At 31.6% G+C, this 27,998-nt stretch overlaps 3 protein-coding genes across 3 annotated transcripts in view; 1 reads left to right on the top strand and 2 right to left on the bottom strand.

The window, feature by feature from the left end:
* Nucleotides 1-312: 312 nt before the first annotated feature.
* LOC132753423 (E3 ubiquitin-protein ligase MYLIP-A-like) lies at nucleotides 313-4,828 on the bottom strand. The gene is made up of 3 exons (XM_060743929.1): nucleotides 4,711-4,828; nucleotides 3,166-3,387; nucleotides 313-2,290 (listed from the first exon to the last, which is right to left on the bottom strand). The coding sequence occupies exons 1-3, from the start codon at nucleotides 4,799-4,801 to the stop codon at nucleotides 2,058-2,060; spliced, it is 546 nt and encodes a 181-aa protein (XP_060599912.1). The 5' UTR covers nucleotides 4,802-4,828; the 3' UTR covers nucleotides 313-2,057.
* Nucleotides 4,829-4,933: 105 nt separating this feature from the next.
* On the bottom strand, nucleotides 4,934-27,210 carry LOC132753760 (death-associated inhibitor of apoptosis 1-like). The gene is made up of 7 exons (XM_060744317.1): nucleotides 27,165-27,210; nucleotides 11,931-11,964; nucleotides 9,331-9,451; nucleotides 8,719-8,782; nucleotides 6,798-6,968; nucleotides 6,243-6,379; nucleotides 4,934-5,201 (listed from the first exon to the last, which is right to left on the bottom strand). Exons 3-7 carry the CDS (start codon nucleotides 9,415-9,417, stop codon nucleotides 5,139-5,141), a joined length of 522 nt encoding a protein of 173 aa, XP_060600300.1. The 5' UTR covers nucleotides 9,418-9,451; nucleotides 11,931-11,964; nucleotides 27,165-27,210; the 3' UTR covers nucleotides 4,934-5,138.
* LOC132753517 (uncharacterized) overlaps nucleotides 11,750-27,998 on the top strand; it is a 62,920-nt gene continuing 46,671 nt past the window's right edge. Inside the window, exon 1 of the mRNA XM_060744100.1 lies at nucleotides 11,750-11,829. The gene's annotated coding sequence lies outside the window, so the exon portion shown is untranslated. The remainder of the gene's footprint in view (nucleotides 11,830-27,998) is intronic.

The raw sequence follows: 27,998 nt of genomic DNA on the forward strand, positions 1-27,998 counted from the left end.
TAATGTATACATATATAATATGTAATGTAATATTTATAAACATTTACAATTGAAAAAGTATTTGATTCAAGTTGTTTGTCTCGTTGACAAAAAAAAGATAGAGAAAAGTTGTAATAGAGTTATGCTCACGCTTGCCCTAGCAAAGAAGTTAGCTTTTCATATCCAGAAAAACTCATGATCTCTACCTCTAGTTTATTCACGAAAAAAACTCAAAAACATATTAAGTCTCGCAAACGAATAATTGTCATTATGGCGAAAGTTCAATTATGTTTTTTTTTAAATTGTGCAATAAAGGATTTAAAAATAGATGTAAGATGCTGATCACTAGTAGGAAATTAAGATGTTTAATATTTGTGAAAAGGTAAGCAACATGTAAACAAGGTGATATATTTGTCTTCAATACATACTGCTACTTCACAATATTTGTACTTTTGTTATAACGCAAAACAAAGATGGTTCACCTATATACCTTATGTGTAACTTAGGGAAACTATCAGAGAACACAAACAAATAAAAAAGCTTTTGTAAAATAAAGTCCAAAGAATATTGAGGGGTAAATAATCTCTTAATCCAAACACAAACACACATTAAAAAGTAATACCCTTTTATTTGATAACTTTGATAAACATTTGTTAACAAGTTGATGTTCATTACGAAAATCATTCAATAAATAGAATCAATGTTGCCTAAGTATAAACAAGGTCGCTTCAGCCAATGTTTGTAAGATATATAATCTACAATATGAAAAACAAGATCAAGAAGGAAGGGCGGCATTCAATCAACGCATCCCCTAAGTAAAATATATTTTTAGAAAATTATTATCTTAATAATGAACACTTTGCAAACAAAAGTTCAAATATGGAATGATCCTCGCAAAATGTATAAAAAACAACAATAAAAGATACTACTTTGTCAATATAACATGTTCATTTTACAGTACAGAAACTGATTAAGTTAACATCGATTTATACTATTTATACTATTAACGTGCTACTATAATAATGATTTCAGTAAGTTAACATTGTTATTATGCCAAAAAGTATCAAGAAACCGTCAGCATATTTTTATAATTTGTTGTATACACCGTACAATGGAATTCATAAAGATGTTTGCAACATAGTCAATACACATAATGTATAATCTATAATAAGGCGCCCGCTGAGGCGTCTTCCAGAATATTTTTGTGTAGGCATACATAACATTCAAGCAAATAATCATTATTTTAACAACAGTAACGAATATATTTTTAAGTAACATTGCTGTAGTTAAATTTGATTAGTCATTGTTTATTAACCTAGACTTCATCAATAGTATTTCAACTCTTTCATTATGTAACAAACGAGTTCATGTAAGTTGAAATAACATCGCAAACAATAATGGTCATAAATTTCAACAGTCTGTTACAGCAAGGTAGTTAATAAAACCTTTGTTTAAAATCAACAACAATATTTTATCTTTGCTGTTCTATCTGGTATGCAATCTACAGAAATGTTATAATTAAAAAAAAGTTAATTTAAACATATCACGAAATTGAATGCCTTGTTAGCCGCAAACTGTTTATACTGCAAACACTTATCACATTACATTTAAAATGTAAACAAGTCAATTCACTGTCACTTTATGCAAGGAAGAATAACACTCTGTAATTAAAACCGCATTTTGACACCAATTAATATAAATTAATATAACATATCTGATTGAAAAACACTAAGTCTGTGCAGTTTCCATGCCATTACCTATAGTTCGTAGATGAGTCTTGTAAATGGCAGTGTTTTTCCCCACACATTTGGGACAGAAGGCAGATTTAAAGATCCTGTATGCTGTAATTTAGGTTGTAACCACACTTAGGTGAAATTTTGTATATTTTTTATGCGTTCAATTATGCTTCTAAAGCAATTTTCAAACATCGGAGAATATGTAAAATTCATACTGCAAATATTTGTTCACATTATATGTACTCATTAAAATACGCATTTATTTCTTACCGAAGAATTTGACTTAGAATTTATAGAAAATAAGTTTTTTTACTACCCCACCCCGCCTTTATACCACATTTGTTACCACCTTACATTCATCAATGCTTTGACTAGAGTGTTACACACTGGACAAATATCGTAAAATAAGTAACAATCATTGCAGAACAAAAGATGTGGACATGGGCAACTTAGAAACACAACTTCACGAACTTTGTTCTTGCAATGGCGGCAAAATAGTATGTTTCTCAGTCTTTGGTTTTCGTTGTTCAGCTCCAATGTTTCATCAATTCCATCACATGAAATATCAAGTGAAGCTGTAAAATATTAAACAAACTACTGAATATTTCTTAGTAAAAACACAAAATGATACACAACAAAATAAGGGCCACACAATTTTAAATTTATGAACGAAATTGTTGAACAAACTTGAAAGGGTTACAAGCGTTGCAAACAACATAGCACTACACTCTATAAAATGTATCGTTGCAGTGTTTTCCTTAAATAAGACATGATATCATAAAACGCGTTGCAGGTGTGAATAATCTAGACTTAAATTTTGGAAAACAATAGTTTATTTTATTGTGGAACAAATAGTAACGACATGAACTGATGAAGACGGTCATCGTCTATCATATGAATCTATAAGTGAACATCACATTTACACCAAGGTTAAAGCAAATGATATTAATATTAAATGAGAGGAAAAAAACGAAAGGGACACATAATCTAACGATTTAGAATATTTATGAAATGGTAAGTGATTATTTAAATATCAGTGTAAAACTTATTGTAGAGGTGATGCACTTTCAGCACTAATACATACATTTATAAAAAATACTTGACCTATAGCCACGCTCTAAATAGATTAATTGAATCTAAAGGCCAATTGTTTCTAATGTGTGATACTTCTGGCTTTTTTTATTCATGTTAATTAAATGGCCCGTAAGTAGCGACATATTGATCCGCGGACCGCGAGTTGAACAAATTTGAAAGAAATACACAAAGAAATTTTTCTTTTTAACTAACATAACCATTTTACCTTTACTTAAAATTTGCAATGTCTATTTGCCCCAGCCAGTTCTATATATACTCTAAATCAAATGCCTATGACAACCGACGTACGTAATGTTAGTAGTTCCATACACTGTATTATCAATGGGACAATTTATAAATGAAATGCACTACATACGTGTTTGAGTTCTGAATGATTTCGTTAGTCCACTGTCTGATTTTTTCGCTGGAGCCATATCGCACATACCGACTGATTCAATGCAATCGCTTTTTGATGACGCTGAACCATAATTATTTATGCTAATCTGGTTCTCTGGTGTCCCTTGGACTGAGGCGGATTCTTCATCTTCTAAGTCTAAGATTTTCTCAATCAACATTCTGGTACTTAATGTCCGTCCATCTTAAATATTAATAAGATATTTTTAATCTGCATGCATTGCAATGTTTTATATGACTGTTTAATACTATTTTGTTATGGCTTTTTTACTCTATTAAGAAGATATCAACCTGATATTTTGAATTTTCAAAACTTGAATCTAATCTTTTTATTAACCAAAGGAACATTATTGCCTTCTAAGTCACTTCTCCAGTTTTATATAAAGATATCTATCAGTCCCTGTTTAAAAATTGGAACACATATATTTGCCTTGATATTTTATGGGGTTTCCCATATCTATCCAAAACCATTAGAGTAACAACAGAAACCGAATTTGACTGTCCGCCGCAACGCAACAAGGTCTCAAAATTTATTGGCTATCGACATGTAAAATGTCTTTGGCCATAACAATGAATCAATTTTCGAAACGGTACAATTATCTTAATGTGTGATTGTACACCAGAATTTTATTATTTTCATAAATCTACTTATAAACAATGGAAAGCACCAGTAAATACCAGCATTACTGCAGACAAATTTAGTACACGTTTACCTAAGTTCAAAAGTACTCTGTCAAGCTCCTTACACATTGTACATTCCCATATCACTACCGAATAATTAAGCATTCATCAAACAAAAGGGTCAGAAATAACATTTTCTCAAAATGTAATGAGACATTGTGAATGTAAAATCCGTTAGAGTCATATACTACCTTGAAGTTATTAAAGTGCTTTACTTTTTCGAGTTAAGTGACACAATACGACCACTGTTCATTTTTTAAAATCACCCCGCTTTCTTAAAACCATCATTTTCTTATTTTCCGTGTTGATAGTTTATTACCATTTATCGCAATACGTCTTTTGAATTATGAAGCTCCGTTGCATCGTTATATCTTCCATTAAAATAACGTCGGCAGTATACTGAACTCAAATTTAAAATCAAGGCCACTGTCTATGAAATACAGTTCTTAAATTGCTTTAAAATTAGCCCCTACTATCTTAACATACAAGTGTAATAATCCAGTCTAATATTATGATGTTCCATGAATTTCTCGGCCAGAATTTTCTATTTGCTATAAAAGTCCAGTTTTATCGTCGTACGTATGAACTCTTAGTTATCATTTCTAGAACGGATCATTAAGGTTATAAATTAAAATGTCTCCTTAAGATTTCAAAATATGATATGGTAAGAAACAAATAGTTGGAAGTTTAATATTATCTGTGTGTGTGCACTCATTTCTTAATTCTTCCATATGGCTGGAATCTAGGGGAAAGTAAAAAAATCAGATTATCTGATAACGTGATATTACAGTTACGTTAATTAAAAATAAAAACTTAAATCATTTACCATCTCTATTTCTTATCGCACGTAGAGCATTCCGTATAACATCTTGACTGTAGCCCATCTCTAGCACACTTTGGACAGCATCTGTATGCATCTCAGCATTGGCAGAGTACTCTGTGGTTGATGCTTTTAAATACATAAAAGTCTGATCACAATAAAGTGTTAAAATATGTATTTTTTAAATTTCTAGTTTCTAGTTATATAATATATTTTTTATACATTTTCATTGCATTTCAATATGTGGTCATTAATTTCAAAGTCTTTGAATAATATATTTTTTGCCCACTGACTACTAGTACTTCCAAAAAAGTAAGAATTGTTACAAATAACGTTTTTGAACAGAAACAAAAAATGCTCGTGGAAATCCGCATAGACTACCACAAAGTATACAACAAGGCTTTTATGGTACCAATTTTAATATGTTTCATATATTATAATTTTAAACTGATCTCACCAGCTGTAATGGTGACTGAAGCCTGGCTGTTTCCATTTGTCTGTTAAAGTAAATAAGAAGATGTATGTATCTTATTATAATAAAAACACTTTAAAATATATACATTTTTTAGTCATTTTTTAAACCTGAAATGTTTATTGGATGAATATTTATTCAAGTACACAAATCTATTATTCTACTCTGTGCTGTGTAAGGCAGACTCTCACTTCTAATAATATCTAGTAAGTAATATCGGTCTGGGTGGTATAAATCGGCTTGTTAATACAGTTTGCGATGAGGAACTGAACACCAAGGTCATATGCCCGAGTGGCTGTTATCTTTGCGTCAAGTCGACATCCTATTGTGATCCCAAAATGACGAATATGGAAATTTGCATAGGTTACTTTTCAAGTATTGATTGCCGATATGCACATTTCGCATCCTACGCTTAGGTAAAATATAAAAAATAAGGAAATGAAGAAATCTTTTGCATCTTAAAGAGAGTGGGTTTCTTTTTTTTTCAAGTATAACTTGATTGACCAATCAAATAAAAATGTCAATCTGCGACTGAATTATCTTCACATCGGTGCTTGATAAACTCAACTTCACACCACATGAAAAGTGAGTCGTGACGTCATGCTAGCACTTTTACTGACTGATTAGTTTGACTATGAATGGTGTAATATTCTTGTTATACTTTATCAATTGAAACAGGTTAAGATGAAATTCAACATACGGCGCATTAATTGTTTGTGAAGTATTATTTAGTATGAAATGAAACGAAAAAATAATAAGTAGAAAATACAAAAGCAAAGCATTTTAAATGTTGCTTTAGAATGTTAATATGTATGAAAAGAACAAGCGAATATATTTCTTCATTTAGTTGGTTGTATGTGAGCGGGTTTCATTGACAGATACTAAAACCGGTTACTCTCTTCTTTGTTGAATATGACAATATCTTAATATCAGGAATTTTATATAAACAAGAACAAAAATTACTAGTTATGATAGAATTTTTATAAACTTTAAGATTGATTAATTTGTTTTAATGTTAAATAGTTTTACTAAGCGTAACATTTCCGTGATGATATAAGAAACTTACATTCTGATAATATTGCACAGCCATTTGTACAAGATTCACGAACTCTTGACCTCTCACTTGTTTAACAAATAAACAATCCTTTGACCATCTACTATGCTCGATCCAAGGATCATCTTCTTCTGACCAATGACGAAGACCTGAAAATCAAGTTTATTTACAATCAAATTGATATTATATTAATATGAAAAGCACTTATTCCGTAAGTTATAAAAGATGCGTTTAAACCGAATTCAATAAGCCCCTAAAGACTTGAAAATATAATATGTATATTACCAGTATCTATCTTAGTAAGTGTACAAACTTGTATTTTATTTAAAAACAAAAGAAATTTAAAAAACATGTTTTCTTATTAAATCAGATAAGCAACACAATTAAAGCTATGCCAACATGATTATTTTGATGTTATATTAGGCAGGTTTTTATACATAAATATCTACGCTATCTTGTATTCATAGCTATTAACTCAATCTTCATATGGTGCGTTCCTGTTTATGCATGTGATAAAATACTTCAGCTTACTAGCAAGTTTCTTCTTCCCTACAGTAAAGTACTCACCAACGCCACACTGGAAGCACCTAACACAGTCACCAAAGCCTGCATAGAAAAATCCTGAGGTAGCCAAACTATCTGGTGGTATCACAATGTATCCACAATCATTGTAGCTTGACACCCTGGCAGTTTTGCTGGCATACTTGGGATATTTTGGAGGAGTAGATCTGTCAGTGCCTTAAATAATATGCATTTATATTATTGTTAAATATATTCCCTTGTTCTTAAAACTACATCATGTTAATTAATTTACCCGTAGAGATGATTGTGTTAAAGAGCTTCAAACCCATTCAGTTTACAATCACTGCTCCAATATTTGTAAATCTGATTTTCTCTTTTAAATTTACACAGTACAACGCACTGCATAAAATGTGCAACATTTACAAGCAAGTTATTCTATAATACAATTTCATGAGGTTTGCTTGACAAACTTTAATGGTCAGGTATGCCTTTAAAAATCTGGAGGCTTTTTAAATTTTGTGTTAGTTTGTTTTAAACTATACGCACAAAATTAGCTCGGGTATCATTTATAACCAAGGTTACTATGTCGATCTTTAGTCATTATTACAAATAAAAACATTATATGTGTAAACAAGAGCACTGGTATGTTAGTTAATAAAGAAGAGAAGAACTATATATGATTTCATAATGAATGTATATTATTTACTGTGTATTATTATGAATAAAATATCTTTAAACTAAACTCATATAATTAGTTAGTAGAAAATGTTAAATATCAAGTCGTTTATAACGTTTTGTAGTTCTCCTTTGATAACATAGACACCTAAAATGTTCTTACAACAGTTCAAGTTGAACTTGGGAGGAATATGCTCAGTCAACACTGTAACTGAAACTGACTTTGATATCAGAAGTTAACAAAAGTACCGTATGTTGTGGGCAATATGCCCCGACTTTTTTAATTTAAAATGAGTTTTTAAAGTATCGTATAGGCCGTTCAGGCACATTACGCCGGATTAATATACAAGTGTTATAGGATGGGTATTACGGTCATATAAGTTAACAGTTAATCAAAGTATGTTATAAGTTATTATCTGTCATACTTATTGCATGGTATATACAATATTATAGTCAACCAATCATATTGTTGCAGTGATAATTGAATGGTATAAATAAGCTGAATTTGGCAATGTTAGTTAGGATAAAATTTGGTACCTATTATGGTCAGTACTACAAGGCTTACCCTTGAAATTCTTAACTAGACTTAGTCCAAAAAAGCAAAAGTTTACGTTTTTTATTGTCAACATCATATAAAATATCTCATTGATATAATCTAAATTAAATAATAAGTAGAGTTGTTCTTAATAGAAATAAATATCATTTCCTTATTATACTTCTAAAATTTGTAAGAACTTCTCAAATAATAAAAGCATTGATTGAAATTATTAGTTGTTGTTGCTTAGTCCATCATCTTTATATAGTGACACATATAAGTCTACTGAGTCCAGAGAATTTACTCCTGTTATAAAAAATTGTGATCGTTTGGTCTCCTCCACATATCCTTTAACTTAAAAGTCCGACGGCAAGTTATTTCATATACGGTGAAACGGGAGGCATGCCATTGTCTGTAGATATCGGAAAAAGAGTAGTTTAATTTCGGGAACGAAAATGGTTTAATACCAATTGTCATACATACTATGTATATACTTATATACTAAAAAATTCAATACAGTAAGTATTAAATGATAATGATTTTGAACATAACTATCCGTTGATTTATGATTCTAAATAAATAAAATGCGGTTTCAACAATATTTGAAATTATATTTATTTTCCCGATACAAAATGGTTGGAATTAACAGTAAGACAAAAAATAAATACACATTATTTCATGTAGTTTGAAATAAATTTTAATTACTAATAACTGATTTCTTAAATATCATTAACATTTTGGTTAATTAATACTTACAAGAGCAAAAATCCTGTAGAACTTGTTCTGTCTGTTCAATTTCCATCGCCATCTGTTGCAAGGACTGTAGTGAGCACAGATCATTATTAATTAACATTATTTTTCTATTCTTCCTCAGTTGTATCTATTTTGGAATATTTTTTTAAAAGACGTTTTAAGATAAAATTATTTGATTTTAGTAAAGTCCATTCACATAGTGTTCAGGTACCTTTACTGCAAAGGTGGTAAGGCTATCGTGCATTATCAAGAAAATATTTTGTGTTTTGGTTTGACACCACCGTACATATGCGTTTCACAAATGAAGGAGTATTTTAGGCGACCCTTCCGTTAATTCGATCCTCCAGAAATATTTAAGTCCCATAAGAAGGCACTAGAGTAGAACCACCTACCTTTCATATTCTCCTTAACAATAAAGTGTCCAAATGTGCCTGGCAGGATTATACTTTACATTTGATTCAAAGTTAAAAATCTTAAAACCTTCTCCGTCATGAAGGCAATCTTGTATAATAAATATCTTTTCGAAACATTTTGTTTTATCAGTTTCATGCTCGCATATCTGTCACCAATTTCTTTACTGGCCAATTTCTCTAACATTTCATTCAAAACTATTACCTTTTGCAATGATTGTATCCTTCTTGCTGATTTTTCTATACCTTCCTGTAATTCAATCAGCTTTTTCTTAAACGTTTCATGCGCCATTTTTACAGTCTTTTCTCACTCTTAGGAACAATAACTGAAATAAGAAGTTTGGAATTTTTCGAACATCAACTATTCAATAAATAATTGATTAACGGAATTAAGTTCAACTATTTCTGTTATCGGACGAACAAATGGCAAAAAAAGACAATATTAACTATTCAAGAATGAAAATGAAACAGAAATTTATGTACATTCAAACAAAAATAACAAAAATACATTATAGGGCGCATTATCCGTGTGGAGTAGCTCCTCCTAAAAGTTGAGACTGGTCAATTATGAAGCTGTGCCAGTTAAAGAAAGAATATGTTTTAATTGTAGTAATAACATTGGAGATGAGCTACATGTCCTTGTTATATGTCCACTTTATTTGCACCAAAAAGAGGCGCTTTTCCGACATATATAAAACAAAGGACAGATTTCTAACGAATAGTGATAATAAGAAATTCATATATTTGCTATCAAATGAAAATATTGTAAAATATTCTGCTAAAGCCTGCTTTGATATATTATGTGTAAAGCGCTAGTTATTATATAATGTATTTCTCTGTATACATGTCTCATAGTCAAAAGTTGAAAACTAGTTAGTAAGCCTTTGTTTTATTTGTGTAATATAAGTTTCATTGCTGTCACATATTTCAGCTTTTAACAATAATTTGATATATTTATTTTGTTTAAAATGGGTTTTTATTTAATATCACGTTCTTAGTCTCTAATAACTCTATAAGAGTGGTTTTGTACAAGTATTTCTTTTATAACTGTTATATTCTGTTGATGTATGTACAAAGGTGAGACTTAAATAAACATATTGTCTTGTCGGTTCAAATGAGGAAGGTTCAAATAATCTTTAAAATAACCCCTTTTCTGACATAAAGCCTTGGACCAATATATTTGAAGAGTATTACTACCTTGTAGACTTTTCACAAATCAAAATACGCCCTTTAACTATCACTTTAATATTTTCATAGAAACATAGAGAAAGAGTTTTTAAGTTGTACTTGGTTACCTAAAAATAAGCTATGTTGGTGTAAAGCATTGTTTATATATTTGCTCAGGTCATGACAATGGGCTCAAAATTGGCCCCGGACTATAGTTGACCTGATTCTACAAGGGTTAAAATCAATTGATTTTACAGTCTGAACTTTTTCAGAGCTTCAAAACCCAAATACTTAGAGCTATTCGGAGGATTAACAACTACCATGTTTGTGTTATGAGCCTGTGAGCTCACTTGATCTCGCGTAAAGCTATCATTATTTGCTTATCCAAACCTGGAATATCTAGAGTTGAGGTATTTGAATTGTTTATTCATGATTATATGGTAAAAGTAAGCCGCCATATGCAGTCAATTGATTTTACATTATATTTAAAGTTTTTTGTTTTGTTTGTTTGTTTTGGGTTTTACGTCACATCGACACAGTATAGGTCATATCGCGACGTTCAAGCTTTATTGATGGAGGAAGACCTCAGGTGCCCTTCCGTGCATTATTTCAGGCACGAACGGGCACCTGAGTAGAACCACCGACGTACCGTAAGCTAGCTGGATAGCTTCATCACATAAAAGAATCCAAAGTCCCTGTCAGGATTCGAACCCTCAGCGGTGAGGGGCAAGTGGTTTGAAGTCAACGACCTTAACCACTCGGCCACGGACGCCCCTTATATTTAAAGACTTTGAAAAATGTCTTCCCTCTAATTGCAGAATTTAGAGCTTTATTAGTTTGTGTATAACTGTAAAATATATAATTACAACGTTGAATCAGATCATAAGGTCCTATTAGTGATCTATTTTGAACGGGCCGATGCTCAAGAGGGTTTACGGTACTTTGAGCTATAACCTTAAAAAGTTGACCACATAGCTACCATGGCATCAATTGACCTATATTCTAACATTGTTACTGCATTTTTGTTATAATTGTCAGCATAATGTAGATTCTTTTAAGAGATAGGTGAGTTATGTCCCTTTGGTTTATTTTTATTATAAATTATTATAAAATAAGGTTTTAATTACTATTTCTTTACATAATCAAGTTAATTTAAGTCACTAATTTTAAATATCATGGGTAAAGTTTATTTCACAAGTATCAGTTAAAATTGTTTTATGTCCTCGTTGATTAAATTCTCTTGAGCATGCGCACAAGAAACTTGTGACTCATTTAGCAACCAAGGACTATATAAACTACCATGTTCATGCATATCTATTTTTAAACAGAAAATGTTCAGTAAAGAAAATTATGATTATAACACATTAATTTTTTTTATAAAAAATACCTTTTCATAGAAAAGTTTAAGTAAGACAATTTATGTAAACAAATATTTTTTAAAGCAAATACTTTAATTCTGGATACAAAGCGATATGAAATGAATGGATTAATAGTAACTTGTGTGACAAAAATATAATTAAAATCGGATTTTACGAAGGTTAGTTTTATTTTATTTATGTTTGTTTCTTTTTCTTTATATTTTATGTAAAACAAAAGAAAAAAACATATACAATTGCAAATAAGTAAATTTATAGTTACACAATCTGTTGGAATCCCTGTATCGCGCTGTTTTCTGAAAATTGTAAAGGCTAAAATTAGAAATTACGAATTTTCTAAAAATACCATTTTGATATCGTAGCAAATTCTAAATATAGCTAAAAATCTGGTGAGTGAGTGGTTTTAATTTTATCTGACATCGGGTCGTATAGGAAGTATATGAATGAAACGCTTGACATGATGTAAACGGTCATAGGAACTCGAGAACGGGACCGCAGATTGCGGCGCATATTTTCGATCGTGTAACGGTTTTTAAAAACGTTTCTGTTACATCTAAATATCTTTTAGTATTATCCGAGTATATGGCCTCAAAAAATATATTATCAATTGAACCCAATCTGTCTCTTTTAAAATTGGTCAAATTTTCGGTATTATAAAAAAAGACAAGGAGTGACATCCGCCATTCGCCGCAACGTTTTCGGCATGAGTTTTTCCCCTTTGGCTACAATTGATTACTATTTTTTCAGAATTTTGTTCCCGGTATTTTTGTCAACTATCAGGTATCGTCCAGATATGACGTTCACGGTTTATTGATTACACCACAGGGGGCCCACACAGTGTTTGGATTGTATATACTGCTTGATAGTGACCTTAAAATGAGATTTTAGTCATAACCTTATAATATGTATATAAATATAGACAAGGGTCATTACTCGCTAAATAGAGAATTTTCGATCACCCTCAAATTCATGCGAGATTTTCCACTAATTTAATAAAAAAATCCAAAAACTATACTGCGTTGCATAGCTTATATAATCCACAATTGATAAACACTAACTCTATTCTGATTCCCTTAGCCCATTTTAAGAAATTTATTCAAAACCGTTCACTTCTGTCAGTCGTACGAGATGTCGCAACACCAAATTCCACGGGTAAAATATCAATTTTAAAAGGGGTAGGTACAAATAAACGCATGCAAACAATAACACAACATAGTTTCTATTACCTACCTGCGCAAATAGTCGTGAAGCGCTCTATATTCGTCTGTTTCGAACGAAATCTTCAAATCAGTGCAGAAATCTGCTTCTGCGAATACATGTTGGAAATTCTGGTCATGGTGTATGGAAACCTTTCATTGGTTGTCGTTATAAACAAAGTTCCTACCGAACTAATGAAAGGTCTCGATACACCGGCTGCTCACGTGACCGGGGTTTCCCCAAGATGTCTACGTCGAAGCAGATTTCTGCTCTGATTTGAAGATTTCGTTCGAAACAGACGAATATAGAGCGCTTCACGACTATTTGCGCAGGTAGGTAATAGAAACTATGTTGTGTTATTGTTTGCATGCGTTTATTTGTACCTACCCCTTTTAAAATTGATATTTTACCCGTGGAATTTGGTGTTGCGACATCTCGTACGACTAAGCAATTTTGTGACAGAAGTGAACGGTTTTGAATAAATTTCTTAAAATGGGCTGAGGGAATTAGAATAGAGTTAGCGTTTATCAATTGTGGATTATATAAGCTATGCAACGCAGTATAGTTTTTGGAATTTTTTTATTAAATTAGTGGAAAATCTCGCATGAATTTGAGGGTGATCGAAAATTCTCTATTTAGCGAGTAATGCCCCTTGTCTATATTTATATACATATTATAAGGTTATGACTAAAATCTCATTTTAAGGTCACTATCAAGCAGTATATACCATCCAAACACTGTGTGGTCCCCCTGTGGATTACACGTGTTGACATGTATAGGCGGCATTATAACGGGCGTATTCGTGTTTTAATTTGTTAACATGGAGAAAACAGACACTTTAGTAATATAGTCCAACTGATTTTGCCTAACTGAAAAAAGGAATATCAAAACAAGATCAATGGATAAATTTTTTAGGCACTCATCTGGTATTCATTACTAGAAAAATTAAAACAAAAATCAAGCATATCCAGAGAACGTTGCGGTAAATGGCGGATGTCACTCCTTTTCTTTTTTCAATATACCGTAAATTTGACTGATTTTTAAACAAGCAGATTATATTGAATTGAGATTAGATAATTAAAGACCACCCGCTCGCATAATAAGAAAAGATATTCAAAGGTCGGACAAACAATATGTAAAGCCGGTATGGATTCGGATTTATGCGCCGCAATATGCGGTCCTGTTCCAGAGTTCCTATGGTAAACGGTATCTGTTTACCCACTCAATCAAAATTTAACATTTTTCATGAATCCGAAGGTATTCTATATTGAAAGAGTATTTTTATAGATCCCTACATTTCCCATATTTGTCTCAATATAATTATCATATCAGTGGATTACAGTATAAATTTCACTTAAACATAATTGTTCACAAATAGAACACATGTCAATGATTGTGATTGAATTTATTGTTATTCCAATATGAGATCTATCAATCGTCGCTGGATATCAAATCCAAACTATTTAGTTCTTGTAAAAACCACGTTTACTCATAAGCCCCTCATCGTCTATGTCTTTAGGCAAACTGCAGTGCTCTAAGTTGCTAGGAAAGCGTAGTATAACACCAGATAAACGCGATGTTTAACCTTTTACCCCATAAGCATATTGCGAAAAATGGCCGTTTTCATTGAGAATTCTCCTGTAACAAGTTCCAACTGCTATGAAACTATGAAAAATGCTTCAATACTGATGAAACTTGGCATAAATGTTGACTAGACCATAGCCTCAGTAACAGCATGCTCAATCGTAAATTTCCTATTACCATGGCAACGGGGGGACGTCTCAAAATTGCCAAAAATCGCTATTTTGCATTGTCTTTTTTTTTTTCATCAAAACTGATTTCAAAGTGCTGCAACTTCTAAATCAATTGAGATAGAGTAAAAGGCTTTTCAGCGTCGGTTACTAGTTACCTTAAGATCGACCTGAGGCCATTTTTAGCCTGTCACATGTCCAAAATTTTCTTGGCGATAAAACCCCCCCAAACAGGGCACATCCCCCTTCTGGCAACCCCCTGATGTAACATTTGGATGGGGGTTGCGCCGAAAAAGTGGTAACTTTTTTTTAACAACATTTCTTAAACGAAAAACAGTGTTTGGGGCCTAAATAGGACATTTTTTTCACTGTTTGAGGCCTCAAAAAATTGGGGGGGGCAAAAAGCCGTCGAAACACGCTTATATAAGGGAAAAGGTTATTTTAAATGAATGGTTAAGTAAACAACTAATTTAGGCGTTCTCATTTTAAGAAAACGTTTGAGCAAAGACTAACATTATTTTAGGAAAACACAATTTTGTATCTATTTTGCTATAAAGTTATTTATAGATGCATCTAGAACATTCCCATAGTAATGTTATAATGACTGAGTGTTGTAACTATAAGTTCTGCCAGGTTATTAAACATGAACCGGGTTTATGTCAGTAAAGTTACTTTATCCTAACGTTACATCTGAAACAAACTTGAATTTTTTAATCTTTAGCATTTGAGAAATGAACGTTTATAGAAAATGGGGTGTACAGCATATAATAAGTTCCGGATATGACATAAAATTAATAATTTAGATATTTACGTGAAAAGAAACAGACAAAATGATATTTTAAGAAAAGTCCGCTGGTAAGTTAACACTTTTTTCTTATAGTCCAAGAAATTTGTGAAAAAATTGTGCACCTTCTGTGAAAAGCATGAAACTTGGCATGGTGTCAGGGAATGGTATTTCAAGTTATTTCAGCCTGGGATCCACTTTTTAAAAATCCAAGATGGCCGCCGAAATCCAAGATGGCCGCCAAAAGTAAAATGTACACAGGGCATGTCAAAATGAAGATATTTATGACTAGAAAATAATATCAATTGACATTATAGGTCAAAAATATTAATTTCTTGGAAAAATGCTGAAGTAGTATTGGTAGAAAATTCAAAATGGCGTCAAAATCCAATATGGCTGCCGTTAAATGATAATATTTTGACAAATTTCTATAATAAAGGTAATTTGTATCATCAACACTTTTCATACATATAATAAACTAAAAAAAGTGGCAATCTTGCATAAAAACTGCATACACAGATGTACATTTACAGAGAAAAAAAACTTGCATTTATGGATAAAACCATGCGAGCACATTATTTAGCTTGATATTTAAATGAATAGGGAGCAACTGATAGTGTACACCAAAGGCGTCAGCTTTACAATTTGGCTAAGTTTTTCATGCAAGTTGGTTTTGTTGGAATATGTTAAACCCTAATAGACTTATTGTTTAGCATTATAGAAGGTCACCATTAAAGTTCAATAACTCTTTCATGGATTTTTACATTAAATATAGAGAATTCTTCATAATCTAGGTTCTTGATTAGCTTTAAAGCACCGAGAACAGTCGAGCGCTCTATGATGTCCTACCGATAGCTCTTGTCGATGTGCATGATTCTGATACCATGCAAAGCCACTGATTTTAATAATGATCCCCAGTTACCTTATTATCAAAACATAACACGCAAAATTTAAGTTAAAATCAATACAAAACCAGTTTCTTTATGCGGAAAACAACATATCGTAAAATCACCGAAACAGAATGACTAATACATTATTTTGTGCATCAACATCTACAGAAATTGAATCCTGAGCCCATAGAAGGAGGGCTCAGAATGCGTCCTCGCGCTTCTGTAGATGTTAATGTATGAAAAGGGTGAAATAATACTCTATTGTATTTTATATTTTAGTGCGCACAATTCCTTAGCTTATTCGAACCAAATGTTCAGTATGATTTATACTAGTTAGTGTCGGTGATGTAAGGGTTTTCTTCTCCTGTCAATTCTTTTAAATAAATTTAGTTTACATCATCCTTGTGATCGTCTTACTGCAGCTGTGAGTTCTTTTTTATTAGTAATTTAAGCAGCATATATTTTGTGTTATAGATAACGGAATCAGACTCTTATTATTTTATTATTTTGGCAAAGTCTTTTGAATAAACAAGAAAAGCAGAATGATATTGAACAAAATATCTTGGGTTTTTCTGTAATCAAACTTAAGTGTTTGGCATTATGAAGATTAGTAATTCGTGGCTTTATATAAGATCAAGTTTAGACTTTTGCAGCTCTTTCTATCTGACAATTTTGATATGAGATTATAATTGTAAGATTGAGATGCTAACTTACTGATTTACTGCGAATTTCGGGGCTGCATTCCAGGGGCAACGCTCTTAAATTTCTTGTTAATTTTTCCCTTTTATATTCTAAAGCAGTTGAAATGTCTGATTAAGCCTTACATAAGCATATGTCTTTTTTTATAAACTCAGTTGTTTTTGGTTTTTTTTTTGTATTTCAAAATCAATGGAAAAACTTTAACAAATTATAAATTGTTTACTTAGATTAAATTACTTCTGTTTGGTTTCCACAACTGTCATAAAAGGACTGTACACAAGAACTAGTGAAATCATGCCACATTTAGCTTAATTCATGAGGTTGTCATTTGTTCAGCTTATTTTTATTTCATTTTATTTTTTATTTACTCCTTCTAGAATCACAATAACAATGAACATTGACCTTAACTTGACAGACTTTCAGTACTAGATCAATAGGTGTTAATTATAAATAATTGACTAAAGTTTTCTTGTTTATACTGATTAGTATTAGTTGAAAACACTTTAAACATTACCTTGCTTAAGTTAGTATAAAACAACCTGATGTACAACTGTTGAAATATCATTTTTTCTAACATTTTCAGCAATTTACCAGCCTATAGTATCCACAATTTTTTTAAGAACTGGTCAATTTTGACTCTGAACATAAACTACCTCAAGTAGTCTTGAGTTACGTTTAATTTTTTATTCTTATCAAAATACAAATTACATAGTCTAGAATTCTCTGAAATTATTATGATGAAGAGTTTTCTTTTTAGGGAAAATTACATAGCTGTTGGTAAAAATATAAAAAAGTTTCTACACCATTCCTTTAGCCCTTGCACAATGACCCAATAGGAGGTCAGCTTCATATTTTATCATGGAATAAGGCTCAGCTTAGTTTGTTTGCAAGTTACTTGCCCTTGAAATTACCTAAAATTAGCAAAGAGATTTTTATTCAAGGGCAGGGCTGCGTTTCATGGAGAGTCCTAAGTTAATCCTAAATCCTAGGACTTATGAAATTATGAGATGGTTTAACTTCCAGTTTTTGTTTTAAATATTCTTTTGTTTCTTTTGAGTTTTCGTTAATCAAGTAAAATGCTTTTAAAAAATAAATCTGAGCAATTTAATTATGAGCATGTTTCAATATGAATCGGATGCTTTAAAACAGTTTCATAACTAAATGGGTTTTTGTCACAAAAACATATGTCTCCCAAAACTATGCATGGTCAATCATGTGAAGTTTCATTGAAATCCCACCAGTAACTTGACCTGTGAAAGCCGGACAATATTTTTTTATTAATAGCTCAGACGACCATTTTTTGCAGCGAAGCGAAACGTGCTGGTGATGTGTGTGCACAAATAGGGATGGTACTGCTCTCTCCTGTAAAGTTTGGTTGATATTCAACCAGTAGTTTGACCAGTGAAGACCGGGCAAGATATTTCTGTTTTTAGCTCTGGCGGCCATTTTGTGCAGCGAAGCGGAACGTGGCGGTGATGTCCACAACTTGGGATGGTACTGATTACTCGATTGTCGGATACCCACGGCCGAACCATTAACATTTATCAGTTATGTGACATGTTTATCAATCGTGGGTATCTGACGATGTGATTACTCCTGTAAAGTTTAGTTGAAATCCCACCTGTAGTTAGACCTGTGAAGGATGGACAAGCTTAATGCGGACGAACGGACAGACAGACGGCAAGGCAAATACAATACGTCTCCCAAAAATTTTCTTCATACTGATATGTTTAAGAAACATGTAATATAATGTATTTGTGCTATTTTATACTAATTTTAAAATGATTACAGCTGGTAAGCTAACATAATCTGAAAATTTCAACATGGTGGCCATCTTGAATTTTGGAAAGCATGTTGGATATGCAAAACCTAGATCCGAGGCTTGAATATAAATATATATGCAATACCAAAATTTTAAATTGGTGTTATTTTATACTGTTCTGTAATGACGACAACAGCTGAAAACTATTACATTCTGAAAATTTTAATATGGCGGCCATCTTGGATTTCGGCAGCCATCTTGGATTTGCACAACCTGGATCCGAGGCTTGAATATATATAAATGTGTAATAAAATAAAGTGGTGCTATATACTGACTTGTAAAGAATACAGCTTAAAAACTTTAATATTTTGAAAAAAATTATAAGTGGCGGCCATCTTGGATTTTGGCGGCCATTTTGGATTTGCACAACCTGGATCAGAGGCTTGAATATAAATTAATCTGTAGTTAGACCTGTGAAGGATGGACAAGCTTAATGCGGACGAACGGACAGACAGACGGCAAGGCAAATACAATACGTCTCCCAAAAATTTTCTTCATACTGATATGTTTAAGAAACATGTAATATAATGTATTTGTGCTATTTTATACTAATTTTAAAATGATTACAGCTGGTAAGCTAACATAATCTGAAAATTTCAACATGGTGGCCATCTTGAATTTTGGAAAGCATGTTGGATATGCAAAACCTAGATCCGAGGCTTGAATATAAATATATATGCAATACCAAAATTTTAAATTGGTGTTATTTTATACTGTTCTGTAATGACGACAACAGCTGAAAACTATTACATTCTGAAAATTTTAATATGGCGGCCATCTTGGATTTCGGCAGCCATCTTGGATTTGCACAACCTGGATCCGAGGCTTGAATATATATAAATGTGTAATAAAATAAAGTGGTGCTATATACTGACTTGTAAAGAATACAGCTTAAAAACTTTAATATTTTGAAAAAAATTATAAGTGGCGGCCATCTTGGATTTTGGCGGCCATTTTGGATTTGCACAACCTGGATCAGAGGCTTGAATATAAATTAATCTGTAATATAATGAACTGATGCTTTCTTTTTATACTATTCTAGGTATGACTACAGCTGAAATATCCAAATATTCTGAAAATTTAAATATATGGCGGCCATCTTGGATTTTGGCGGCCATATTGGATTTTTAAAAAGTGGATCCCAGGCTTAAATGAATTGAAATACTATTTCCTGCCACCATGCCAAGTTTCATGCTTTTTACAAGAGGTGCACAATTCACCCTATTTTATGCACGGATTTCTTGCACTATTATGGCCAACATTAAGAAGTAAAATTATAGAAAAATATATGAAAAAAAATCTTGAATACCATTTTTTTTTAATTTTCTCCAATTAGAACGGGTATTGCTAAAACCTACAACTTTTCAGAAAATATCATCTTTCGTTTCACATCCCAATATTACTGATTGATACTGAGATAGACTCATTAAACTGATGATAATTGAAAGATAATTGAATTTGTAATACAAAAAAGACTGAACAAATAAGTTAAATTCTAATAAGGTGGACAACGGCAAAAGTGATGACAATTTAGGTGAAATAGTGAAATTCAAAGCATCACCCTAATGTGATAGTACACTTCTAGAAAAAACGAAACGTATCATTTAAGTAATGAACTCAAATAATAAACGCGTCGGACTAGTAATCTAAGGATTGCTGACCACGTGGGTTCAAACCCTCTCAAGGGCAAGCCGTTGTTTCCTTGAGCAAGAAACTTTACATTCATTGCTTAGTACTAGTTGGTTCCAGTAACGGATTCAAGAGTGTTTCAATAAGCTTATATATAGCTTCTAACACAATGGAATTTAAATGAATTTGTATACAGTCCTATTACTTTTTGAACAACCCTCGTAAGCTAAATAATATACTATAAATACCAATTTTGAAATAATAATTCCAATTTATACGGAAAGTTTACCCAATGATCACACAAGATAGAATAAAGAAATACTTATGATTGTATTGCATGCTTGGTTTCCCTCGTCAAACTAAATTTAGAAGTATTACTAAAGATTACTTCATACATCAAAATGAAAAATATTTTTATCTTAATTATTATTTTATCTTTGATGTTTTGGATTTTTTATGTATGAAAAAAAAAACAGGATCTTTGAATGTCTTATTCTTGCCAGACTTAGTCATGATCATCCACTCGACGCTATTTATAAGATATGGGAAATTAATATTGGAATCCCATTATTATGACAAAAAAATTCAATGTCGATTTAATATCTAAAAATTGGTATAAAATTTTGATTTTCAAATAACATGTAACTCTTAACATTTAAGTTCTTCAAATTTTGACTTACATCATAAAGGTACTCAATATAAAATAGATATAAACAAAATAAACAAACAAATGCATATAATTACGTAATATATGTTAAAAAATTAAAAGAAATAAAAGTTTGAAATGTACAGTTACGGTCATTGTAATAATGGATTATTAAATCAATTGATGTTAAAAATAACCAGGACAAATTTTATAAACGTATTTATTGTTAAACCAATGGATCCCTCAAGTTTATTAATAGTTGTTTATATATAAATGAGCTTAAATTATCAACATCAAAATCGCAAAATCGCAATTTTAAAATATTTGCTTTATCTTAAAAGTAAATGATAAGAAAAAAACTCTCACCTTTCAGACCCGTAATTGTTAATAAAATGTATTACTTTGCATTTGATAAACTATACATACACATAAATCGATGATCACATGTTTCTTTACCACTGAAAACCGTCTTAAGTGCATAGGAGTATTACATAAGTAGTATAGCACCGCTGCACGTTTTAGTGGGGTTTTTTTGTTTGTTTGATTTTTGTACGTGCACATTTAATTTGGGTACGACGATAAAATAATTCTATGCCACCAGAGAATTCAATTTAACTCAACAAAAATAAAGTTACTGTACAAAAGCACCATTGTATAAATTTTAAAGTTCTTTACGCCGCAAAATAATTGTCACAATGTGTTTTTTATGAACGAAAAGTTCAATGTAATAAAGAACATGCAAAAGTAATAAACTTAAAGTGGATTCATTTTCTTTTGAGAATTTTTTTTTATTTTGAAGGTTACATGGCGGCCTCAACACTCGTCTTTGTTTTTACAACAACAACACATACTGTATAAAACAGCAAAATGATCAAAAAGGTTGCTCTAATTGTGGGAGTTTCAATTATATTTTTAATATTCTTAAACTATATAGGTGGATCTTAGCAAGAAGCATGTTTTCCCAAGTATTGTCCAGACCAACTTAAGACCAGATATTGTACTGTGGTCTGAAAAGGAAAGAAATTCATCATAATTGAGTTAACAGTACCTTGGGAGACAAGATGTGAAGAGGCCGACGAAAGATAGAAAGCAAAGTATACAGAGCTACTCAACCAATGTAGACAGAGAGGCTGGTATACATGGCTGTTTCCTATTGAAGTAGGTGTGCGAGGGTTCTGTTCGCAATCTGTGTGCCGATGACAGCGATAGGAACTACTGGAAGGGATAGACGTAGGACAATCCAGAGTCTAAGATAAGCTGCCGAGCGTGCATCTAGCTGGCTGTGGCTGAGACGAAAGGAGAAGAGTTGGAAGCAATCGACCTCCACACCGTAAGACAGTGGACCCACTCGCGAGCAGATATACATGAATAAGGGCCGAAATATCAGTGACGGCGAGCACCATGCTGATGATGGAGGTCGATCAGCAATCTAGAAGCACCACAGGCTGGAGATCTACAGAAGATCTACATTAGGTGCGTTCTAGAGTGTATCTTACTCATCGTCAAATAAACTGAATGACTATAGCTATAATGACAGTAATATATGCAACAGGTGGGAAAAGTAGTTTTCGTATGTAACAATTTAAAAAGATACAATTTATATGGTATGCTTTTTTCCAGATTAAGTGAAGTATATTCGTATATAAAAACAAATCGAATAAGGTGATTTTAAATCTTACGGAACAAATTGAATTCATTACACCGTTTGGTTGTAATTTCTACAATTATTAATATCAATGTCTTTTGCGCACTGGAATCACGATTTTCATTCATAGATTATCTTAAGGAGGCGTTGCCAAGACTGAAAATCTTTCGGCGTAACCAAGCAACGATTTCAAAAATCGAAATACAGAACAAAAGTGCTAGCCTACTACTCAGTGTGAAAAAAATATAAACGGATTTGTTGTTAATTGTAATATTCATATTTCTATTGGCTCTTGGGATTGTTACGACTCAACAAGAGATAAGAAAACATATAACATATTACAATAATGTGTCAATATCTGCAAGCGTTGTCTTTGCAGAATTAACATTTGTTATTTATCTTTTGAAATGATTTATTATTTGTCTTAAACTGTGTTAATAGTTCTAATTTCATAGATTATTTCACTCGGTCGGAAGCTAGGTCAACAAATATTACAGTTAAATTTTCCATTTACAATAGAGTTCTTACCTGTAGCTTTAAAAACATAAAAATATGCCACCGTTACTGCACTTTTGTGACGATTTGATCCCAATGCTTTAATTTGTACATATCTGGTAGAGGTCCAGTAGACAATATTTCATGCCAAATATTTGAACTCTACTCTAGCTTTTCCTGTTTTGAAGGAAACTAATTTTACTATTTTTTTTAAGAGAAAATCATGGCCTCAGGGTCGGGCGCCACTCTAAGGAGAGGCACAATAGACAATTGGGGTTGTTTTGCAAAAAAATCTATTCTCTAGCTCTTGTAGATCAGAAAAAAAATGTTTTAATTTTCAAAAATTATAAGCTCAAGCTCTTGCAGATTTGAAAAAAAAAATCTATATATAAATGGGTAATACATGACCCCGGGGTGGGTAAAATTTTGACCCACGAGCTAGCTATATTTTGAACAATCTTGATGGAAGTTCGCTACACAATGTTTCATGCCAAAGTTCTAAGCACTATGCTGTGTAGAGATGGAGATAATAGTATAAAGTTTTTAGAAGAAGAGTAATTATTATAGCATTTAGACACGTGCAGTTTCGTGAAACAGGAAGGCTTAAATACTCCTTTCATTTTTCGTCGTCAGTTTACTAATCGTAATGCTTGCTACAACAAACAATCGAAACAGTGAATCAGTATAATTAAACATTTGCCAAGTTTGGTTAACAGTAAATCTTTAGCTTTGGTGATATAGTATCTACATGCACTTTCTTGCTATTCTCTTTAAACTGTCTTTGCTTTCTGGACTTATTGCAGCTCTTAAACTTTCTTCACTCCTTTTACATTCCTTCATACTGCGCGTGTTATTGTAACGTATTCTAGAGTTTCCACATCTTACACTTGCTGTGTTCCATGGACTTAATTTACTTCCAGGTACTGTCACATAAAGACATTCCCAAATATTGGTTATGTGCAAATCCACAAATTTAACAGAAATGACAAAATAACTCAATCGTACTTGTAATCTAAGGACCGCTAAAACTCTATCAGCGGCAAGCCGTTGTGTTTTATCTCAGCAAGAAACTTAATACTCAGTGCTTAGTCCCGGTTGGTTCCAGGATCGGATTTGACATTATGTCGATAGGGTGTCGGATTTTTATACTTTGAACTAAAATACATTGTGTGTAAACTAAAACAATCATAATTTCTTATATGAAATTTATGAAAATTGGCTGTTTTTGAAACACCCGTTATTCTTTAATGAAAAACATAAAAGGTATTGATAAAAAACAAAAACACTATGTGGCTTTTTAGATTTATTGCATTACAATATAACATCTGAAAGAGAATCAAAAAGGAAAAGCGACATTCACCAACCCTATCTAGCCAAAATACCACTCTTTCCTATCTGCTTATAATGTGCAGCCAAAATACCACTACAAAAGCATGTGGTTGGAGATTGAACAGAAACGTTTTTTCAAATACTCTTCAAAAACCGCATATTTAATATGTCAGAGACTTAACTTTAGAATACAAAATAGTATCATTGTTTAAGCTATTTTTAAAAGATGAAGTATTTTTCAATAAAACATGGTTTGTTAACAGTGTAGAATGTCGTTCTCCTTCGCCGTTTAATACAAAACTATAGAATTTTATAGTATTACTTAAGGTAGGAAAAATCTAATCTCTAGCATAACTTGTTTACAGATGAAGGATAACTTCTTGTAGTGTAAAGGAAAACACGCTTACAACTGTAAGAATTCTAGGTTAAAGTCCTAGCAAGAAGCCCTTTAAACTGTGTGAAATTACATAAACGACAAAATATTTTTTAAAGACAACTTATGTATCAGAATCTGTCATGTACGTTTAATTATCTATCAACCATTAATCACAGATATTGATAAAGTTTAGCCTCTTATCTGTAAACAACACATCTTCAAGCCTAAAAACATGCTTTAAATATTTCCTATGTTGGTCATAAAATGTTTTTCTACAACATGTATTGATAATAATGACGCAATGAAAAGAATAATTATATGTATTGTACAAACATATTAAAATGACATTATGTTACTTTTACGTGCTCAAGTTTAGCTGAATTAAATATACATACATTTTAAAAAAAATTGACTGTTATAATGGTAATTGACCAGTCATTTACAAATGACAATTGATTAGGATAGAATATAAAAACTGCTAAGAACATTCTTTTTATCAAATGAATATTAATAATAACTCACGACAATTATTTAAAGAAATTCATGAATAATTGATAGTTTATGTGTAAAAAATAATGACAATAAAACAATGATGACAAAATTATAGACGTTATGTCAGTTTCCAGTACACTTACCATTAACACTTTAATGGGCATAATGTCACATTTAAGATATAAACATTGTATTTGCATCGAAGTTCATATTTTTGCACTCTAATTAGTGTATTTCAATAAAGTATTTAAATTCGAACGAAATATGGGAGTACTAGTACTTGAACTACCTTACATTACGGTTTCAGTTTAACAAATAAGCTTTGTTTGGAAACTGAAACTTCAATCTGTTTACAGTTTTACTCGTGTTTATTTTTTGTATTCATAAGTGTTTCACATATTTTAATGATTAATCATCATAAATATTAGAAAGTTCTATAAATCAGATATAATACTTTAAGTCTTATTATTGTAGTTAGGCTCTATTTATAGACGTCTAATCTTGAAATGTAATATATGTAAGTATTTTCCATTTAAAATGTTATTTTTTGTCAGTTTTATTTTGATTTACGACGTATCAGCACCTTGTAGGTCATATCGCGCCGAAACAGGACATATGATTTTGCATAACCTCGTGTGTTACAAACTTTAAGCAAACAATGGGCCCAAAATCGCTTTACCTGCTGGGGCTGAGCCGATTTTGTCGTCTCTTACAATCACGTAGGGTTAAAATGTATCCTCAACCCGTAAGACAACCCTCAGCCACAATTGGAGTTATAATTTTGGGACACTTAAGAAACAAACAAATCTATTAATCTAAAAATGCGATGTTGATGCAATGAACGTGTCCGATGTTGAAGAACGTAAACCCCTTATAAAAAGACTATTTTGTGGCAAATCTTTTTCCAAATTTGCATATTTAATTTTTACGCATGTAGTAGCAACATGTATATAATGGAGAAGTGATTGTAATAGTGAAAGTGATAAAACATTATTGTGTTTAAGTTGTTGTTGCATATAAATCTTGTTTATGCTTTTCGCATTTTAAATTTCAATTTAAAGACAATTGCTAAGAACGATTTAAATGAAAATTTCCCAAGGTTTTCATGTTGAATGCTCAACGTTAACTCCAATTTTTTTATATTTTTAAAAAAAAAATCATTCTTTTTTATTATTTTCTTGTTCAAAATTAAAAGGGAACAATTTCAAAAAGAACAACACAGCATTCATCATCTGATCAAAGTCTGCGCTGAGAAAATAAATAATTTTCCCACTTTATAAATCACATGAGCCGAGTAGTGATAACGTAATTGACTCATACACATATTAATAAAAAACAGATGCCAAATATAATTTGGATTTCCAGTCGTCTATTTTTAACATAATAACATTAGAAAAACTAATTTGTTATTTTTGCATTATCGTATACATATATACACAAAATTAAATGCAGACTTGTGCGCTGACAACTTCATCTATTCTTAAACAAACTTGATTTAAAGGTTAAATTATATTCAACGTACCAACTGTTAAAATGTGAAGCCTTGTCCAATGCTGACGACTTAATAATCACACAAATAACGCTGCACATATTATTCAGATGTAATAGTCACTGTTTGTTTTCTAACTTCCATTGCTAAGAACGATTTAAATGTTAAATGGATACATATCTATTTCTAATTGCAACATGAAATATAACATCAAAGGCGACAATAATGAATCACTTAAGCTAGCATACATACCTTTTAACTCTTACCTCATGAAATCGCTACTGTCGACAATTTACCTTTACAGATTATGAGTTAGAAAAACCACAAACGACCAAAAATAAACTGGAAATCCGGTCTTTTTTTAGTACATTTTGTATCTTGGAAAACCAAACAAAATATCAGATAACGAAACCATACGAACATTTAGCATGTGAATTCAATACGTAATTAACATTCAAATTATAAAACAATTCAAACCGAAACCGAACAGAAGCACAAAATAATCAAAGTAAAAAATTGGATATTCAGCAATGTAGACTTAATTTATTGTAACCTAAATTTAATGTAAGGGTAAAAATGAGACGTCAAAAATAGACGACGTTCTAAATATATATAAGACCTGAACAGACGGTAGGATTTAGTCGCACAACACTAAATAGAGATAAGATGTACAATTTTCAAAGCAATACAACACTTGCATTCAGACGGTAATTCTGCATTGTAGGAATCATCTCAGGTTTCCCTAAAAAAGTTCCCTCCCAATTGATCCCTTAGATACTTTACTCACTATATATAATTTTCTCCATGAGTAATGATTGAAACACCTTCCTTTAAAAAAAAATGTTAAATTTTAATTTTTTTAATGTGCAGCCTGACCGAGACTCAAACCTGGGACCCTCGGAATACCGTCCTGCGATTCTCTTGACTGAGCTATCCGGCCGCCTAAAAACTACCTCCCCTGATTAGAGAACAGTTTAATACCGTGACATAATCATTTTTGGAACAATTTGGGATTCAAACATAACACAACTTTGGGTCACCTGAAGAGTTTTTCAACATCATTTTTACCCCATCTTACTACTATGT

This window comes from Ruditapes philippinarum, unplaced genomic scaffold (assembly GCF_026571515.1).
Source record: "Ruditapes philippinarum isolate M1 unplaced genomic scaffold, ASM2657151v2 ctg3014_1_1_1_1, whole genome shotgun sequence".
NCBI lineage: Eukaryota > Metazoa > Mollusca > Bivalvia > Venerida > Veneridae > Ruditapes > Ruditapes philippinarum.

Bases quoted from the DNA above. Each gene is read 5' to 3' on its own strand.
- LOC132753423 (XM_060743929.1), bottom strand. From the start codon at position 4,801: ATGCATACAGATGCTGTCCAAAGTGTGCTAGAGATGGGCTACAGTCAA. The intron at 3,388-4,710 runs GTAAATGATTTA...TTAATATTTAAG, and splicing joins TGCGATAAGAAATAGAGATG to ATGGACGGACATTAAGTACC. The intron at 2,291-3,165 runs GTATGTAGTGCA...AATATTTTACAG, and splicing joins ATCATTCAGAACTCAAACAC to CTTCACTTGATATTTCATGT.
- LOC132753760 (XM_060744317.1), bottom strand. From the start codon at position 9,417: ATGGCGCATGAAACGTTTAAGAAAAAGCTGATTGAATTACAGGAAGGT. The intron at 8,783-9,330 runs GTAATAGTTTTG...TGCTCACTACAG, and splicing joins GGATACAATCATTGCAAAAG to TCCTTGCAACAGATGGCGAT. The intron at 5,202-6,242 runs GTAAGTTTCTTA...TTACTTTAACAG, and splicing joins CTGTGCAATATTATCAGAAT to ACAAATGGAAACAGCCAGGC.